The 22,080-nt window shown below is 33.7% G+C and overlaps 1 protein-coding gene across 1 annotated transcript; it reads left to right on the top strand.

The window, feature by feature from the left end:
• The first annotated feature begins 12,228 nt into the window (after positions 1-12,228).
• Positions 12,229-14,956, top strand: LOC138325562 (growth arrest and DNA damage-inducible protein GADD45 alpha-like). Its single transcript, XM_069271309.1, has 6 exons — positions 12,229-12,385; positions 12,889-12,993; positions 13,299-13,422; positions 13,634-13,750; positions 13,888-14,026; positions 14,335-14,956. The coding sequence occupies exons 1-5, from the start codon at positions 12,336-12,338 to the stop codon at positions 13,996-13,998; spliced, it is 507 nt and encodes a 168-aa protein (XP_069127410.1). The 5' UTR covers positions 12,229-12,335; the 3' UTR covers positions 13,999-14,026; positions 14,335-14,956.
• Positions 14,957-22,080: the final 7,124 nt, after the last annotated feature.

Genomic DNA, 22,080 nt, shown 5'->3' with positions numbered 1-22,080 from the left:
AAGTACAACCCGTACCGACAGGATCTACTGTCTGATAATCAGGTCAGCGTAACACCGAAACGGAAATCCATCACACAGGGCTGTAAAACTATCGATACTCTCATAAAGTAATTAATAATGACGTTAATTAAAAGATTTTAAAAGGACGAGCGCCCCTTTGATCACGTTCGTTATTATAATAACTTATAAACAATATGAAATATACGATAACATATAAAGATAGAACATAGCTCTCACGGAGACTTTTTCTCCCATCGGTATATGTTGGTGATTATAATTTAATAATAACAAAAACACGTTATCATAGTACAATTGTATGTCACAAAACATTTCGATAACCATAATGCAGATGGGTGCAGTTGAAGAGGTATTGCCTTAAAAATAAGACGATTACCGTTTATGCTCCAGAACGACTGAAATTGTTGCCATGCATAAGACGATACATGTAGTTTATGTGAAATTCGTTGGTTTGATTTGTGCGTTTGACGTAACAGTTACATCGAACATCGAATCATAGGACAGCACATCCTCCTTTTCTGGAAAAGAATCCACCAACCACCAGGATATTGCCACTGTCGCAATATGCTTCCTTTGGTATGTTAAGTATATTAAGAAGGATTGGCTCATCTCTAAAACATTAAAAATACAAACACACAGGATATTGTCATTTATTCAATGCTCAAAACTGCAAAGATTATGCAGTATAGTATAGGCTTCTATTCAAACTTCGTTTTACTATGCACGTCGTGTTTTTATCGTTGTACCCAAATGCATGTCTTTAGATAGATAATTCGTGATAATGTAGATATATAGCTCTGATTATCTGATACCGTACTATACAGTACTTAGCTCTGTCATTTTTCGGGAATGCGGATGATCTACTTTCGAATGTCTAAACAGGATTTCCTAGTAAAGCAATCTAAACTCGAACTCCCATTTAGTATAAATTATAAAACATTGAACATGAAAGTAGAAACATACTTTAAAAATACCGGTTTGACTATAATCGTTAAGTACTTTGTTTGCTAGTGTTAAATAAGGTCGCTGGTCCTGTAGACATGCTTGTAAGTCATGTCAAACTACCGGCTAACACCAACTACACGTATGCCTTCCTGATAGTTGATTCAACAGTTAGCTGTTGACTATTTCAGTCATATATGTTATTTCAATGGTTTAGGAGACATGGAATCAGCCGTGGAATGATTCTTGTAGACTGGACAGCAAGTTGTTAAGCAAATACGAATTACTCAGCTAAATTTAGAATAGTTTGAATTTGTTGAGTTCAATAGTCATATAAAACGCACCGGCTGATCAGCTGTGATTTATTAGTTTATCCGAGCTGCCTTGTCTGTATCAGGGAATATCACTATGGCTAGACTAATTCTTCTATTGATTTTGTGGTTTCATAACCAGCCAAACCTTGCAAAATTTAAGTGACACTTTTAATATTCTAGAAACTGGTGGTCAATCTATAATTCCTTCTTCAATTTCTTCCGCGCATATTTTGCCAAAATCTACAAGCAGCTCTATACATCACGGGCCAGGAGTAAAACCTATGGACAGCAATAATGCAAACATACCTTGATTTAGTTTTTCTTCTTTTTTCCCCCCACTCGATTAGACAAGGACCACAATCTTAAAATCGCTTGACCCGATAATATTCCATTGTTGTATAGTTGTCAATTAGTGTTTAGTGGGAAATTGTAAAAAGTGTCATTTTCACAAACAATTATGATGAGACAGGTTGATAATATTTTTAAAACAAAATGGCCCATAAGTTTATAGCAACAAACATTTTGTGTGACATTGAAATAATTTAGATTGGTTTACGTGTGACGGAGAATTTTCACGTAGTACTAACAAATATATTATGTTGCGGCCTTGACAAATAAAATTTTGGACTAGATGTTGGACTTGTTTGGCGCTACATGTTGATTTATTATCAATAGCTTACATATTAGTTACGGCACGACAGGCAGCTTTTACATCCTCGATTGCACATTCTGACATGTAATGTCGTCTGCTCAAGACCAGGATAACATTCTAAAACAGGCAATATATCTGCAACTAAACGATCAACCATTTGGGTTGGTTTGAATTTTGTTTTAATGTACGCCAAGAAAAGACGGTATATGCAGTGATAAACCATCGACCACCGATTACTAGTGGCAGAATGTCTGAGAATCTAACCGCTCGTTCATTCAAACCTAGAACGAATATACGTACCCGGCCTACTATACCTTTCTAAAGACGACACCATTTTCTGACAAATAGTCTTTTGAGCTACAATATTGCAGCTTATTCAAACCATAAATGCAAGGACGGTGAAAATGTCGGGAAAACTACTTCACGATTACCGCTTTCCATAATAAAGCACAATGTGTATATGCGCTGTCGTTGCAGGCTTACCTCAAATATATTCAGATATAGCATGTGAATACTACGTACGGCAGTACGTCCTATCTTGTGACCTGTGTGCAGTACTTATCGGTTAAGTCGATGTATATGAACCTATCGTCCTCACATCTGTATCCTAGTGCATCAGAAAACGTCATACAGTTATAAACCAACATTATAATATCTTTGATTGAGTTTTTGTTGATGACGCATACGCGTCTTTAAAGACCTCGCACACCAACCCAGCTTTTCGTGGAAAGACAGTTTACGTAATTACAAACTCTATTAATTTGCATAATTCCTTTCAATGCACTGCATGTTGTTACATAATATTATGACAATAAAATAGTTGTATTTATGGGAAATCCTTATATCATCGTTACAGAGAAAGCATGTGTCCGAAATTAAAAGGTTAAGCAGGTTGAAATGTGAATTGCGTGTTATCTGAATACATTGATTTAATTACGATTATTACTTGTGAGTAACCGATATTGTGCGTGAAGTGTCTATGGGATGATCTGATGTCAAACGAGTGTTCCCAGTTCATAGAATCCGCGTTCTACTTACCAATCACGAAAATGGCACGACTTGACATGCTAGTACCGAGTCAGTCAGAATATAGAACATCTGCTAACTATGCAGGTTAGGCCTTTATGTCTTACACAGGACTAGGTTCAATAATTTGCACATGAAAACCTCTATATGTAATTAACTACCAGAAAAAGTTTATCCCTATTTTTCTGGGGTTACTATCACTGTCGTTATTTATTAAGATAGTGATAGTAACCTCTTGAACATAACGACAGTGATAGCACCCACTAGCATACATATCAACAGTAATAGTAACCCCTAGCGTATCAATCTGATTAAAACACAGATCCTTATAACCATTCCGTTCAATATAGGATCTGACAATATCCCATAAGGGGTCACGTCCAGATGACCTTTATACCACGTATACTTCAGAGCAAATGCAGTTTCTACACCTTACAACATCAATAGAAAACGTCTTTTCGCCCCAGTATGCATATACAATTGGCTTTGTTGTGCACTTCGGGCGATATGACTGCATACACGAAAATAATTTAGACAGCTTTTTCAAACTATTTTCGTCCCCAGTCAAGATTCTGGCAGTGCCAATTTGATTGGCCATTTCAAAAGGCCATCTTGACGTGACCCCTAATGGGATGTTCTCAGATCCTCTTATCCAACGTAGTGATAATAAGGATCTGTATTTTTATCAGATTGCTGGCGTATGTACAGGCAATAAATGTAGTAATAGTAACCTTGGCGTAAATACGACAGTGATGGTATCGATAGTATATAGTGACCCATGGAATACCATCGATGAGATTTTGCTGAAAATTGCAGTATACTACACAAGGCTCGAAAGCAAACTATGACCGAATCACCTCGATCAATACAATTATAGCACATCAAGTGACATGCAATACTTTACTAAGATTGTATTGACATATAAATCATATCATACCACATGTTAAATACGAAGGTAAGTATCATCTTATCCCGGATATGACCTAGTTTTTAATTGCAGGTGTCAAACACTAACTCTTGCTGAACACCTGGTTCATCATCTGTGTATTTCTAAATAGCCTCAATTTTAATCTCTATTTCGCTTATAAATTGTTATATAAGCCTTTATTGATGTCTTTTACGCTCATTAACATTAATATTTACAGCTTTAACAGTTTGTATGTTATAGGTCTCGCCGTTATTAGTATCGTTGTACACTGAACTGTTAATCACTGACCTGTCAAACTACATCCCTACAGGAATTAGCTTAAATGGATAAGAACATAGGTTCCACGCTATACGTACAAAGAAGACTTGGTTAGGTATATCAGTAATACGATTCATTAGATACATTTTGTATGTTCTTTTGATTCATAACATTGCGAGATACAAATTGCACTTATCATTAGTTATATTATTACGGTAAATCGATTATTTAACTAAGAATATCTAATATACAATTTCCAAATGGAATTACGTCAAAAAGCGTGTCATAAACATTTATAATACAACACCTTAATGCAGAATATTACATGTGTATATAATCTAAGCTTAAGTCAGGATTTGGAACAACAAAGGTCATTGTGCCAATGCGAACATTTAAAGATAATAAAGTCAGGGATTAGAAAATACAAGCCGTTGTTTACAATTCCAAAGGAAACATATCAATAATAGTACGGAATAGTTCCACTGATGATAACTAACCAATACACTCGTGTGTTCCTGGTTAACGAGTTTCGATTGATGTGTCATATTATCTATTTTGGTGACAAGTTTCCACGGTGGAATTTCTAACAATACACCTTGGAATAACTCTTGTAATATATAGATAGAGCTTAATATAGATCACAGACAAGGTTAGCGCTAGGCGTTTCATTCATTGGGTCCATGTAAGACAAAAAATGGGTACCTCTGTATGGTTCTAATAAACTTTAAGAAAATGAGGATTTTACATTATGCTTAAATGAGTAGGCTATTTGGATTGTATAAACATAAACCATGACAAATTATGATATTATGTTTTTATTTTAGGGTACAAGACATCTGAGTATCTGAACAGAAGGCGAAGTTTCCTTTGCTGAAATGCTCATATCTTCTGTATACACTCATGCATGATAGAAAAAAACAGGTCCCAGTTCCACGAATATGTCTTAATTTAACTTAACATTCTCCATATGACAGTATTAGAGAGTTTCATGAGGGCTCTTTAACCTCATAAGATTTCGTCCTTATAATTACAGCTTCTGTAATGTTTTTCTATGAGCAATTTTAAGTTAAGGAATCCCTTATAACGAAGGAAAATTCGTGAAACTGACCCCAGATAGAGTTATACAATGTCTTGTTCTCTGCATTTTGTACCAGTCCTATTTGAAAATATGACTCAATAAGCACGTGTATGTAACCTTTGCAATTTATGATCAAGAAACGTCAGATGACAAATGTACATACATTATGTTCCCATACCATTCAAGGTACGAAAGTGACGGTGCACGTATATCAACATTAATGTTTACATTATTCTTATTATGTAACAAACAATCCTATACCCTTTGTATGAGTCCCTTTGATACCCTCTCTTACACCCACATTAAAGTCAGCAATGAGTGACATAGAACTAGCACGTTCTATATGATGACCCCCGTTCATGACTTCACATAGAAATAATAGCTACAGGTGGGCTGATGTGCCTAAAATAAAATGCTCGGTCGTTTTCTTGAATGATAAGGACTCATAAGTAAACTGTTAGTATATATAATACTTGTGGAAATACTTATATTTTAAAGATATTGCACTGGAATGTCTTTAACTATTAATTATTGTGGTGAATGCATTTTTTGTTTGTCATCATTGCGAATGTATGGAGTCATCGTCATACTTAAAACAGTCTAATTATATTTATTCTAAGCATCTAGTTTTGTTTGAAATGTAAAACAATAATTTGGCAAAAGGCTTCCCTGTTTGTTTTTGCACAGATAATGCCGATAGATTTTCAATATATTGACCTTCAGAATAAATACATTTCTTATTCGCGAAATATAAACAATAGATAAGATGTCTAATAGCTAAATTATATGTCAACAACATGTATATATTTCCCCTTTTACATATAAATGACTGGGTTTTTTTCGGTATGCTCTGGTTTGAATTATGGAAAATTGAAATATCTCGCTCTTATGACTCAGTGTTTTAGAATATAGTAATAGTAGGAAAATCGTTAGTATGAGCAGATTATCTAATTGTTTATTAAATACGGCAGAAGGAATTACGTAAGAATACTCTGTCACGCAGGTTTTATGATGGTGTAAACAAACTACTGTTTATTATCGAATGTGGATTGTTTTTTAATGACAGTCGACTTGATGAATTAGTTGGTTATATTTGTCATTTCCAAATCAGAATTTTCGACATCGCAGATTATGTAATATACAGACAATGCTAAATATAGATTGCAGTACATTGTATATAGTTTTGAATATATTCTTTCTTCGAGGAATGAAAAACGTAAAACCAGATGCCAAAGTTTCTTCATCAAAAGCACAAAAGAAGCATTAAGTAAATTCTATTGTAGAGTATACTGGTCCTTGATCCAAACCGTCCATATGCTAAATATTAGTTATTTCATAACAATAATAAAAGTTTTATTAACGTGTAATATACATACACATATCAATATTAAACAATGCATGATTTATAAAATGTCCAGCCAGTATTTAGCTCACGAGACACAACATATAGCAAAAGCCTCATTGATCATGAATTAGATATTTAGACTTGGCCTTATATATTTTGCAAGTGTCTTGGTATTTTATAATCATGTTCTTCCGCTATGGTGTGATGCACCACGTGTGAGGTAAAACTTGAAAAAACCCATATTTTATGATGACATTACGACAAAGGATTAAGCTAGATTTTGTATTGTGTTAGCTATTCATCATCACGTCTTTACATAAGTGTATAATATACTACTACACAAGGCCACGTGTACCGTCAGCTGTGAATGACTGGGATAAACTACCGATCCGTATAAAACGTCAATATCACGTCCTAGATGATGACCTGTGTAATATTACAACAGAAAATAACTACATCTTAGATACATATTCTTCATAGGTTTATCCAATGAATTGACCATTAGATTGATAAATCCTTGCGGGATTGTTTCTAAAGTATTCAGATCTTAGATTAACATAAGTGTTTTGTCCTGCATGCCCCTCCGGAACAAGTCATGTTTTCGCCGAAAACATCTTACGTAATTGAGAACTTAAGCGACTTGCACATTTTCATCGATGCATTCATAATTATTATGAAATAATGTGAGTTGTTAATTGGTATCATCATATACATTTGTGTCACATTGTATACACAAATGTGTATTTGTAAAATTCTGAATTCCTTTTTTTATTTCATGGTTAAGAAGTCTGTTACAAAACCAAGTCAAATAAGTATATAATTATAAAACCTACCACTAACACGACAAAACGTGTTGAGGAATGACGTTGGGTACTATATGTTATATAACATATTTTTTGTGATTACTTTCGCTATGATTTAAAGCTTTTATTTTGTTTTGTGGATAGAAATATATTCGCCTATGAAGCAATGCTATGGCGATGATATATGATAAAGATGGTTGTTTTTATAGCAACCACGAAAAAAACGAGAACTTCATGTTATAATTGTTTATTTAATATTAGAAGGTGTTTCAGCATACTACTGATACATCATTCTATCTAGCTTATTTAGTTACATTAGGAAATGAAGAGAGACACAGCTAGTAGTTTCCCCAGTCCCCGAACGAAGTGCAGTGTATGCATTAGAGTAATATTTCGTAGTGTGTGTTTCAAAACTTAAAAAAAAAAATTAAGAATAAAATCAAATTATAAGCCTTTTGGAGCTTGATTTTGCTGATTATTTCGTACTTTGGTCGATATTCTTTATGGAAATTAAGATCTCGATTACCATTAGGGATTTCGATTGATAGATGTGTAAAATGGTGAACTTATTGCTTAGTGCAATTCCATTTGTTTTTGCAGCTGTATTATGTAATTGTATATACTTTATGCATTTGAAAATCTGTCGTATGTTTATCATAAGCTTATGTAATTAGGAACTACTATAAGGCTGGTCTTCTAGTGCTGTATCGGGTGACCTGATGTAACACTAGTGTTCCCAGATTACAGATACCTCGTTCTACTAGCCGACCTCGAAAATGGCACGGCTTGGCATGAATGACCAGAATATAGAACAGTCACACATTTATGGAATACTAGTATGTACAAACTAGGACGAGGGGAAATCAATATTAGGAAATATCTTATATATAGTAGAATACAGTAGAAATAAAAGTCTATAATTTCAGATATTCTTCATTCTTATTGACAGACTACACAAGTTATTGTGTGTAAAAAATATTGTGTTCCAAAACTATTTTGAATCCCTAAATGTATATAACCCCAATGATCGTTTGATCAAACAAATTTGTCTAGTACGTACCCTTGTATATGTAATATTGTATGAAGGATATGGATACAAAAAATTGCTTCGTATTTTGAAAATAACCAATCCTATAAATTTAGGGTACGCGTTTTCTGGTGTGCTAAATTAAACGCATATTAACGCAATTCATTTAAAGACTTATTCAACATGCATTTGACATCGTACTTATATGCTACCGACATATACATGTCAGCTGTTTATTAGGGTGATGGAAACTCGTACTCAGAGAACTCCTACACTTATCTTTATAATCAGCAGCTGCTACATGGAATATGTGTTACTGGGTCATAGAGACTTATAAAATTGTCCGTTATATAATATCCTTCTTTATAGATTCATGGGCACTACGTGTCTAGTATTAGATCTACAAATGTATAACATGCAATGAAAAAGTATTCCTCGTGATACACTTGCACGTCACTCATTTATATAATACACATATTTCCCACGTCATTATGAAACATTTTAATTGGCATTAGCAAATATATACATAAAATATATATATATTCTAAGTTAAAATGAAAATAGTTCCATGCATTCCTCATTACATTTGTATCTAAAAAAAAACAAATAAATATACATGGCCACATATTAGTTATCGTCCACTGTCAATTACTGTATATGTCCTAGATATTGAACAGGGCACTCGTGACTGCCCGTATTCAGCCTAGGCCTCAGTACATGTTCAGAAGTCGATATCTGGAACAGTTCCATCACATGGTATGTGTGGAGTTCCCCACACCTAACATTGTCTACTATGTCTATGTGGGGGTACATTATCCCCCTCAGATGCGTGCTTTGTTAGGCACTTTATTAATTGCTTCACCTATGGGCGTTTTGGAAGTAAAGCTATAGCATTTTGTTGATAATAATGTTTGTAAACCTTTCTGTGCTGGCTCACATGGGCTGTTCTATAAACGGAACGTTTAGTGGGCCTTTGGATTTGATGTTAGGTATAAACGCAATAACGTTGTTACGTAACATTGCAGGGGAACTTTCGTAATACGAAATCAAAACATACCATATTTGTAAGGCATAACGAAATTCTTTTGTCATATCAATCTCAAACATACCATTGCAACAGTAAACAAACATGAAATGATGTAAAAATTAGTTACGCTGGAACGGATAAAAGATTCTTTAAATACATTTTCGTGATCTTCGTATGATTTATTAAACTTTCAAATGTATTGCCTTTTAAATAGTTTGTTTCTGGAATTAATGCTAACTTACAAGTCATCTGTAAATGATACAGACAATTTGTATTAACGCTTCCTAGTAAGACGTTCCTACTACATAAACAACAGAGAACTCTTATCCTTCTGGAACTTCTGGTCGAAATATGCCCTCTCAAGATAGGCATGCTTGAAGGCTTTTGAATAGATAGTTAAAAGTGATACAAATACTCATTCCATCACTTGGTACGACTAGGAGACAAATCATTTCCTTTCTAAATAAGGAGATATGGAATACAACACTGATGATGTGTCAGCTCTTATTTTCATTTCAACCAATTCTATTGATAATAATCAATAAGATTGGGCAACAGGCTAAGCCTATTAAAGCCCTCTCGTAGAATACGTCAGCTGTCATCAAGGTCTTTTATGAAGAATATCATTTTCGTATTTATACTGATATTGCAAAGCAACTTATGCATTCAATTTATTTTAATCGACACCAGATTTATCATAGTTATCCTTTGTACTGCAGCCATTTCAAAACTGCCTTTCCATGAAGTCCATGAGTTTGCATTTCACACAACTGATCATCTATTTGTATCACATGCACCCATCGCTTCACCAAATAAAGTTGTAAGGAAGAAGGAACATATACCTGCTACTAGCTGCAATATTGTAGCTCAAAAGACTTATAGACAGAAAATGGTGTCGTCTTTAGAGCTACAATTGGTGCATATTACTGCTAATGGAGCAAAGTAATGATTATGCAAACCATTATACAACGTTTGTTGGCATTTTATCGTACTTGTTTGATATCGCCAACCTATTAGGCAATAAAACTTAACCACATAAAATATCAAATTCTCATCGAGGCATTATTTTTTTTACGTAATACATATGGAGGTCTTTCTGAAGGGTATTTATACGGCAAGCCCACAAATTGTGAATTTGACGTCTTGTGAGCGGTACGGTAGATGTATCAAGAATGGTAGTTATGTTTGTTTTGGACAACAATAATATGTAAATGCATGTATAGCCATTAAATAATTGGAAACCTACAAAAAGTATAGAAAACTGTGCCCGAGTGATTTTCGGAGGCAGTGCTCCACTACAACACATAGGGACCAATGCGTACCCGGCCGAAAGGTATAGTAGGCTGGGTACGTATATTCGTTCTAACCTGCTACATGATTCGATAAATGTCTGACCGAAATAGAACTTACTCTACAAGAAGTGTCATAACTAGAAATCATGCATCATAACTAATATCAAAAATGTCTCGTGAAAATAGTGCATTGGAATTATTATAAAAATATTTAACAAAAAAATTAATAAGTTAATTGCAAAGTATTTTCCTTAACACTGAAAGCTTTGTGATGAAGATTTGTGAACACTTTATTATATAACGTCAAAAACATTATTTCATTTCTAAAGTTTAATTGGGTTTGGTTTGTCTAACGTCCTGTTAACAGCCAGGGTCATTTACTGATTTACTGGTCTAGCTTAAACAAGTATTGAACTATCTTCCAATGGCATCTATGGTTTATATAGATGCCAGAGATTTGCAGACAATCTTCATAATGCGCACTAGCATATATAGACCATAGATGCCATAGGAAGATAGTTTAATGCTTGATTATCAGATATTTTCTTGCAGCATAAATTTATTTGCATGTTGATAGCTCATATAAAATCAAGTTTGTATCACTGCAACCTTATCAAGACAGCCTTTCCATGAGTTGACTTGGTTTGTATTTCCCGGAACTGATCTTTAAGTTGGATGGCGCGCACCCATCGCCTTACCAAATAACGCTTGTAAAGTGGGAACATATCTATGCTACCGGATTCTTTGAGGGTTAGTATGATATAGGGCTGGTCTAGCGGTGTCATGTCCAGAGATAGGTTAGGAAGAAATAATGCGTCAGAATTATAAATTAACCAAATCTGCCACATGGAAATGTTGCATTTTAATAAAGCATTCGGAGTAAATAAAATGTCGGTAAGTCAATGTGCAAATTGATTATAATTGGTGCCAATTGTTACATGTTTAAAATTTACTTTTGAAAATAGCATTACTTTAGAAAACTCAACTAAATATACAAACAATATGATATATTTATATGTTACATCAATCTCTCGACGTGGCTCTATCTTCCAACAAAGTAGCTGTAATAGCTAAATATAACTACTCTACAAACGGGTATGTGACTATCCATGTCTATATTTGTACCTATGCAACGATCTACCCATAGAAGGGAAAATATACATGACTCAGGTAGACTGTATACTTATATGGGAAGCCCCATGCCTATATCTAGTTCAAATAAGGTGAGGTAAAACAACTCGGGTAAAAGCAAGTAATAACATTGAAAACTAACAAATGTATTTAGCTAGAGAATGTAACGTTATGGTTAAGTTGGATATAAATGCACTGACATGAAATTGGGTCGGAAAATATTCGTATGAAAATAATGAAATCCGTTAATTTGTTACATAAGTAACCAGGTAGTATTTTCTGGCTAACCAGGTTATTTCTATGTTGAGTCACGCCTATAAATTTATCAGCCAATCAAATTCGTTGTTGATAGGGAATCCCCAGCGCACTAGGACAACACCTATAGCTCGTGACCATGGTCTGCATACCTTACTACAATCTCAATCTGAACGGACGTATTTTGAATCTTGGACGTTAAGCGGATTATTTTGTGCGAAAACAATTATAATCAAAGAATGACCTTACCGGACGAATACCCGGAGGAGACGGGGGTCCTGAGTAAACAGTAAGTAAAATTTATTTGAATTTTTAACTGATATTATGACCCATAACTTAGACAGTTATATAATGCAATCCTCTATGATAATTCATCAACTCAATTATTTTGCAAAGATGAAGTAAATTATGAATTTTGATAGATATAACTCAGTATTTAATAATGTACGATTTTGTACTCAATATTTGACTTTCTAAAGGCAAAACATAACATATTAGAGTGGTTACTAGACTAATTAATTTCTACAAATAAATTATTTCCTTCTAGTTTGACCCGTTGGCTAGAATCAGACATGTCGCAATCAGAGACAAAAAAAATCAAAGTTTAGCTTTCAAAATCTTAGCGATAATTTTGATGTTCTAGAAATTTGTGTCGAATCGAATTGCATGTTCATGTATGCATACGCAGAAGCAAATCTAAAAATAGATTCGTACTCTGTACCATAGCCTATATACCAATATGGCTGAATGCCAATCAGGCGGTTAATTCCGGAATGTACCTGTTTATTATAGGGTTCTATTGGAAGTAAGTCGGTCACTGGAAAAGCTGCTCCGTGACGCACAAGCTGACCACAGACTGACCACGGGAGTTTACAACAGTGCTGAAATGTTACAACGGTAAGTGTATTTATTTGTTATTTGTGTATGTCGAAATACTATTTCGCCGGTATTGTAATACCCGTTCTCGCATTACGGATGGACATTCCATATTTTCCACAAAATAATTATAATTTATTTTATAACATAAAATATTTAGTAATATGAATAGTTATAAATATAGGCAATTAATTGCTTTGAATGGAAAATAAATAAAGCAGAAGTGGTAATATATATACACAGACTTGAAAAGGTATATCATTGTGAATTAAGGTATTGTATTGTACAGGCATTGTCTAAATGTTTTGTTGTTGTTGTTATTGCAGCTGCCCCGATCAAGTTATGCTATGCATCCTGCCGGATTCCGGTCCAGGACATGACGTCACAATCGACATTGAACACACTCTGATAGAAGCACACTGTTGGGAGAATGACGTCACAGTTCTGAAGGTATGCACGTGCGTCAATAATAAAGGAGATAACGATTATATTGCATCAGAATCATTCACCATTTTTACAGAATTTTCAGAATTTCATTCTTTAAGCATATGATGTGTTGGTATGAATGAATTTTCAATATCTCAATTGTATCTGGCTTAAATAATACATTTCGCATTATTATACAAATTTACTCATGCTTTGTTCTGCCTTTTCTTTACAGGTAGGAAACGCACATGCTTTAAGCAAGGTCCTACAGAATGACGTATCCCTAAGAGAGATGAAGAAACTATCCCGGCAGCAGTCTCAGGGTGTGGATTTCTCTTGTCTCCTTGTCAAGGTAAGCTTATTATCAAAAGTAAAAAACGACCATAAAACTAAGCATATATATTCATTATTTTTCTTACATTGAGATTATTTGGTTCTATTTTCACTTCTGTGAATGCACTACAATGTCATTTATTTGTTTCATGGTAGTATCCGAAGGAGTTTGAAGAGGAAGCTGCATGGCTGACTATCGAAAAATTTTGTAACTGGTGCCTAAAACATGATGTGGTGCAATACATTGACATCCATTCACCTGACTGACAGATGTCATCAACTTTGTAAATAACAGGTAAGAAGAAAATTTAGTAACACTTGCGTCTGTGGACGTGATGTAGAATTGATTATTCATAAGCTTTAAAAAATGTATAGAGTTGCATTATCTGAACTCTCTCTTACGCCGAGTCATTGGCTTTATGTCCATTCCAGATGAAACAAAAGTTAAGAACGAAAAAGCATTGTTCTCGCCAATATTCGAAGTTATCTGACGCAATGTTCTTTTCAGCTTCCCCCAAAAAGTTATTGAGTGCAAACATATCTGACGCAATACGTTTCCGGACTTCATACATTCTTAACAAGAATCCGATTTTACTTTTACAGAGGACTTACCTAGAGTCATCATCTTTATGAAACCAGACAAAACGACGGTGGCACACTGGATACCAGTACCCCGGATGTAGGCCACTGTGGCCTTGCGGCACTCCGGCTGGGATTCATATCGTACCTGACGAAGTTATCCAGTGGCCTGTGGAATGTGACGTCATGACATTGTCAGTCTTTGGTAGACATAAAGTAGAACGCCATATCAGTATGTTACAACAAAGTGCACCTGGTCAAGATGGAACATGATTAAGGCAGAGGATTCGTCAAATCTGAAGTTAGACTGGGTTCAGATGCTGTTCAAAGAGCAAAGAGCGTTTGCATTTGTGATGCAAGATTTCGTGATGGCATTGGAAACGTTATCAAACTTTCCATGGAACACGGAAAAAACGGACAGACTTTGAATTGATAATATTCAAATTTATTTATGAAATGGACAACGGACATGTAAAATTATAACCTTAATAATCATTATCCAGCGACTTCATATTATAGAAAAATATTACAGAATATGATATATTTCAATGTCCTCATGCATGCTCATACGCATGCTAAACGTGTGCTAAACGTGTGTTTAATATATAAATCAACATGCTATTTTTAATAAATGTGTAAATATTCATTTTCGTTTTTGCTTTATAATTAAACGTACTGTAAGCCAACCAATTTTCGTGTGTGATTGACTTCGCAAATTTCGAAAAAATCGCGAAAATTGGTGAAAAAAATTGCCGGGGAAATGCTTCAAATACAGGTGGAGTAGAACCATCAAAATCCTGATTGTGAAATTAAAACACGGTTTAAAATTGGCATGAAACCGAAATTAATCACCACGAAAATAAGTTGTTTTACAGTATTTCATTCTAGTATTAATTAAATAGACGATTTGGCATGGCATTAGACGTCTTCTCTCTAAGTTTACCGACAAATGTTTGCACTAAAGACACACAAGCTTTTCTCTTTTGTACCACTAGTATCAGAATACACCATTCCTGTGTCCTGGGACTTGTCGGTCATTCTAGGGAATAAAGGAGTGTGGAACGAAGATGTGAAGTGATGATCATTGGAAGTTATCATGTTATTGTTTAAAGACAAAATTACTTGTTATGAAAAGAATCACAATGGCGTCCTGATTCTGTACGCAGACGGCTGAAAGACCTCATGTATCCATATGTTCAACGCAGGCGAAAGAAACACCTTTGCTCCGACATAATACTTAAATCACCAGATATATTTAACAAAACATTCACAAGCAACAAAAAACTTTTTAATATTCAAAAGTGCATCAAATGCTGCATAGTATTCCAGTAAAAGTAAAATGGAGTTCATAAAGCTCTTTATATGATTTTAGTAGTTCATGTTCATGGATGATCGGGTGGTGTAGCCGCTCGCCTTTCACCTAGCCGGCCGGGCGTTTCCTTTCACACTAAGACCCCTCGCGCGCTTACATTCGGGCCATCGAGAGTGATTTGCATAAGTTGTATAACTTGTTTCGTAATCGATGGAAAGTAAAGTTTATATTTAGTTTATGTGATTTCAGCCCATGTGTAACGACATTTGTCAGGAAACAATAACAGGTCAGTAAGCTGAAAAGATATGACTTGTCCTTGAAAGTAAATGTTGTTTTGAAACAAGCACGGACTTTAAACCCGCATTCTCTAGCAAAGCTGATTACATACAGTCACTAATCTAAACTGGATCAGAGGCCCTGAACACAATTCGTTAGGGTGCACAGTCCGTTAGGGTGTTTACAACATGTTCGTTTTGAATAATAAATCTTTATTTCATTGTTATTTCGACAGGGAAAAACTATAAATATTATCGACAGTATAACTAATTCAAATCCGAAGATTATAACAAATTATAAACAGAAATATTTATTAGTACTGACTACTGAGATAATTTTTAAAACATCAATAAATAATACTAACAGCATTGATATATAACCGTTCTGATTTATTGAATACAATACACACAGAGGTCACAGCGGCACCAACCAAACAAATATAGGTCACAGTGACACCTCCCATACACATATAGGTCACAGTGACACCAGTTATACACATATAGGTCACAGTGACACCCGTCATATAAATGTAGGTCACAGTGACACCTGTCATACAAATATAGGTCAATATAGGTAACAGTGAAAATTGTCATACAGGTCAATATAGGTAACAGTGAAAATTGTCATACAAATATAGGTAATAATAATAATAATATATTTTATTAACGTGTCACACATTTTTACACAACATTTACAATAAAAAATATTCTTCATTAGTAAAAATGCCGAGCCATTAATTGGCTTACGAGATAGGTCAAATCCAAGATTGAACACTAAGTAGATCTCACCTCACCTCGTAGTTTATTTTACTATCTTTCTCAAAGATATCTGTCCATCAACTTAAACTAGCGTTCGTGTTCTATAAGGGTTTCATTTTCTATTGTCTGCTGGGTAACGCTTTTGAAATGATTTAAGGCACAAATAAAACGCATTTTTGTTATGCGAGATATATGATCTAATATGATATAATCTATGAATGGACCTATGTCTCATTTTGACTATAAAAGCAAAAACGATTTCTGTTATTACGATTATTTTTAATTAGTAAATAGAATTGGATCACATCATTACAGCCCAACTGTCCAAATAAAACTCGTTAACCATGGTGTTTCTATGACAATTGATGGCACAGAGGTTAAAATGCATAGGAAAGTTTGACTGACGACATTCTATTATCATATCGAATATGTATTTACTTATTAATTTAGCACCAAGGAAACCTTTTCATTGATTCATATTGAACATGACATATTAGGTTTAAGACGAGTGTTGCTGTCACCTTCTTTTGTATGACGAGTTTCGTCAAACAAGCAAATAGCGCTAACTCTTCTTATACATCTGGTCCTATTCATTTCAGACGTAAATGTTTCCATGTTTTGTTAATAACTTTATCAATATTTTGAGTTGAGTTTTCATTAAACATTACCATATTTTGTATTTTTGTCATAGTACTCCTATCAGACAAAGCGTGACTGTGTTATCAACGTACTATGTCAAAACAAGAATACAATCATGTGATCTGATTCAGGCATTTATAACTTTCTGATTGATGGCAAAATATGCGTGCAGATTATAGATGCATTTTAAAACACAGAAACAACCAATCAAAATATACAACTAACTAGAATTAATAAACAAAAAACAAAAAAATGTTTTCTTGTAATGGAAATCCCCATGTTAACTTTTCTTCAGTTAACATTTTGGATGGTTACAATTTCGTAGAAATGTTATCCATCTTGTAATAATGAAAACACAATTTGAAGTAAACAAGACCAAGAATTGCAGTCTACCGTATCAAATAATCACATAAGCAGTGCTCTTGTAAGCCTGATAGCAATACATCATGGAAGATATACGAATTAGCTGTAAACAAATGTTAATCAACCTGAAGGTCTGATGTAATGAATAATGTTACGTCAAATATGATTTATGTGCGAAATGTTGAAATTTTTACCATTGTTTTGGCGGTCTAGACCTCGTAAGTGATTTGCGTAGTGTAGTAATGTTTTGACATGAGGAAGTCAAGGGCGAAATACAAAAAAACTATGACTAATCAATAAATGTTAAGAACCACGAATTTTAAAGAAAGTAAATAATTTCCAATATCAAAGAATTTAGTAAATGATACATGATCTAGAGTAACAGACGAGTAGTCCCCCTTTAAGTATTTACATATATATTTGACTGCATCATGGTTGTTTGTATATCTTTTTATATTTTGATAATATTTCAAATTGCTATTGTACACGTAGTTTAAGGATAATTTATAAACAGATTGATTTCCTTATATCAGACCCAGAGCATGAGTTCAGTAACGTGTCAGTTGGTAAGTGGACGTGGCTTGTACTATTTATAACGATGACCGCATATTTTTCCAGGGCACCTAAAAGCAATGATAGTAGCCCATGGAGTACCAAAGATGACCTAGAAGATGAGGCAATTGATAATAATAGAATCAAGTGTCGGCTGTCTGATTTTTTGTGGCTTTGCAATCTAACTACATTAAATGTCATCATGCTTGAGATATCCAAATAAAACTTGTTTTGATCTTAATATAGCGATAGATATATTAATGTTAGCATGCAAATTAACTATGGCCTATAATGGAGTCCGGCAGGGTCGCGAACTAGCTTATCTACTCCATGATAAAAATAACAAAATAGTATTGTGACTTAATCTTAAGGTATATAAATAAATAGAGGTTAAGTATTAGCTAAAAGTGGCATTGAAAATAGAAAACCTATACCATACACTACATGGATATATGGTTATGCATACACAATGATAAACTATATCGGGGTTCTAATAAACACAACTATCACATAAAATTTAGAAATATGTAATCTATTTTTGTTAAAGGGTCGGAGTTGGTGAGGATGGTGGTTGTTTTGGATTGGTACAAAGAATGCTTGATAATAAGAAATGGACATAATGCAATGGTAAAACAGATTTCTAATGTGTTGTAGTTTACTTTATCCATTGTTTGACAAAATAGAAAAAAACCCAGTAAAACTACATTGTTCATCTCATTAACCAACCCTAGAAATTTAATATTTCACAAATGATTACGATAAAACTAATAACAATGAATTCATCATTTAGGCAATGTACAATCACTTACTTCGACTCATTTTACATCCCCATCCATCAAAAAAAATCCTTTTCAATATGGTTGATTATCAAATTAGATTAATAACCTTTTCATTACGATTTCCAGAATATGCATAATGATACGAATTAACGTAATTATAATAATGAAGTTAGCAATATTGATTTGTAAAAGTACACATGAACCATATATAAGTTTTACAAGTTAACATCAACATAATCCATGTGTTTAGTATATACTAGTATTGTTAGCGTTTGATCATTACAGTCTGCGATAGTATTACGTTGATAGCAAATCAATTACATTTATTAATGTTTTCCGCTTTATTTACCATAACTTAGCATATTGAAATAAATTATTAGTTATCATAAGAAAAATTCATTAACACGGAGAATGGTAGATGGTAATCAATACGACAAACTAATGGTTAGACACGTAGTTAGTAATAACTACATTAGTCATTGTACTCTAATTATGTACCTTACATCCTGACACAATGGGTTAGCCTACAAAACTTTTATTATTTTGAACTCATCTTCCATCCTTATTTTCCATTTAACAATCCAAAATCGATAAAATTGTCTAATAATGGATGTTCATTTTTACTGAAACAACAATAAATCTGTTTATGACCTTGGTTAAAAAATGTGACATCATTTCTTAAAATAACTCGCCAGGCACCAAGGGCAGACCTCAGATTCTGGCCGATAAGGAGCGATTTAAACATGGAGGTCAAAACGAGGTAAAACCTACAGAGTAGCCTCCCGTGGACTGCACGTGGATTGCTCTTTGCCGTGTCATTACCATGTGACCCGAGTCAAGAGAGAATGTCGTACCACCCTCACGTGAAACACAAACATTAATATGGTATGTAAACACATCACAAGGAATTCTAAAACATCTGGCATCTGATTTGGATTCCCGTATTTCTGTAAACAAACAATGAACCTTCAAGTAAAATTCCATATGGAACCTACTACATGATATACTGTTTGTAACTGTTTGTTATTATTTATTTCAAAGTTTTTTGTAGTTGCATGTTGCATGTTTGCTTCCAATATAACAGTCAACACCAGGCTGCGACTAATCACAACACATGTTTAAAAATGAAAGCACGACAAGTTTGTGTGGTTGACATGTGTTAGCTTAGTTTCATAATCCAAACATAGTGGCCCAATTTATTGGCATGCCATTTATGGAAAGACGTTAATTAATGTCATATAAAAGGCTAATGATATATGCTATTTCTAAATTTATTCATATTTTCCCACATAGAAGCACTAATTATTGCTCAAGCGATTTTACTTGCATGTAACTATCCCTGTTTTCCATTACCCAGCTACCCTATTGACTTATTTTACTTATTTGTAATTAAGGAAGTATTAAATGATCCTTATTTATCGTCATTGTCAATTATTTGTTTGAATAAGACATTGCAAAGGTATTATAATGAATGGAATTTTCTTTGACCAACTATTTTCCATTCCAGGAACTCTATTAATAGATTAATCGATTCGTCTGTAGATATTTTGAATTATCGTTTTATCTGATCCGGAGCTTTTCCTATCTTAATAATGCTGACCGATAGTCAGGTGCGTTTTTTTAATTCTAAGCATGACAAATATATTTAGCTACACTATGATCCGTATTTTTCCTATCTATGTATAATATTCATACCGACGCAGAAGTTTCCACAAATGAGTGCTATATTTAGAAAGAGCTTTCTGTAGTACCGTATTAGATTTTTCCAAATTGAGATAGAATTGCACATTGTTTTAGACAAGTGGTATTTATTTTGACATGTGTATTCGTTACAAATATTGCTTGTCTAATATTAGTTATTTGCACCTGTCCATTGTCATACTATTGACATTTTTTTTCATTAAGCTTTTATTAAAGATGCTCCACCGCCGACAGAGCATAAATGATATTCATCATTTGAACAATAATTGGTATTTAATCGTGTATATATATGCCTAATTAACACAAAAATAGTATAAAATAATTTATTTCACCTTTAATGCATGCACAATCAGTACTTCATTCAATAGGATATAGTGTCATGGAATATATTCGGGATGCAATTAACTGTTTTTCATATTTTCAACTTTAAGTAAAATTAGAAGCCCAAACTTTTCATGGGGGTAATGGTGTAAAGTAAGTAACTTTTGTAACTGAAGAAAAATACTAAATCATCTGATCCTGTTTTTAATAGTGAAAAATACCATTTGTCAGCGGTGGAGCATCTTTAAGTTTTAGACACCTCTTACTCTCTATTGATTATGCTAACATATCAACACGCTCCTTTTCAAAGCAACAAAAAAACACTGCATCCTACAGATATATCTCACGACATAACACCTTACCAAATTTAACCAGATGTTTCAGCCAGTTTCTTTTTCCTGACTTGACAACAATACTAAATTGAATAGAAAGGTGAAAAGATCCAATATTTAAGGATTTGTTTTTGTAATAGTTTACAAGTTTACCATTGTACTTAATAGAATAATTATCAATATGCATATGGTTCAGACTTTGTTTTAGTATAGGAGGATTTTAGTTGTAAATATCTTTACTGCATTTTATCAGCATTCTATATTTTTATAAGTAATATAAAAAGAAAATATTCCAATGACTAACTGAAAAGTATACTCTGGGTAACAGTATTTATAAAGTTTCACTTTCATATTAATGCATTATTTCCCAGGGGTTTCAAAGTTATTCATTTGTGTCCGATAAATAAAAGCAGGTCAAGTCATACTACTTCCAGAAATCACAGTGGTTTTCGTTTAAATTTACAAACATCAAATATATGAACAAGATCAAACAATTATAACGGTAAATTCAAACATTATCATATTTTGTTGTATTACTAAGGGTAAGCGTTTAAGCTTGAAAACATGACTTTATTTCCGCGTTAACCATTAAAACTGCTGACCGTTTAAAATCGCTCTTGATCATATGACTATGAATAGTTAAAATTCTACGAATTCTCAGAATGTTATAAATAGAAAAGGGGGTCAATGTTCAATAGTTTCCGTAAATCAGGTAATAGAACCGTATTCAATTAACA

This window comes from Argopecten irradians, chromosome 6 (genome assembly GCF_041381155.1).
Source record: "Argopecten irradians isolate NY chromosome 6, Ai_NY, whole genome shotgun sequence".
In the NCBI taxonomy this organism is placed as follows: domain Eukaryota; kingdom Metazoa; phylum Mollusca; class Bivalvia; order Pectinida; family Pectinidae; genus Argopecten; species Argopecten irradians.
The sequence above is the reverse complement of the archived record's forward strand: the minus strand, read 5'-3'. Positions and strand labels throughout refer to the sequence as shown.

Coding starts and splice junctions, on each gene's coding strand:
- LOC138325562 (XM_069271309.1), top strand. CDS start 12,336: ATGACCTTACCGGACGAATACCCGGAGGAGACGGGGGTCCTGAGTAAA. Junction 12,386..12,888: donor ACGGGGGTCCTGAGTAAACA/GTAAGTAAAATT, acceptor TGTTTATTATAG/GGTTCTATTGGAAGTAAGTC. Junction 12,994..13,298: donor AGTGCTGAAATGTTACAACG/GTAAGTGTATTT, acceptor TTGTTATTGCAG/CTGCCCCGATCAAGTTATGC.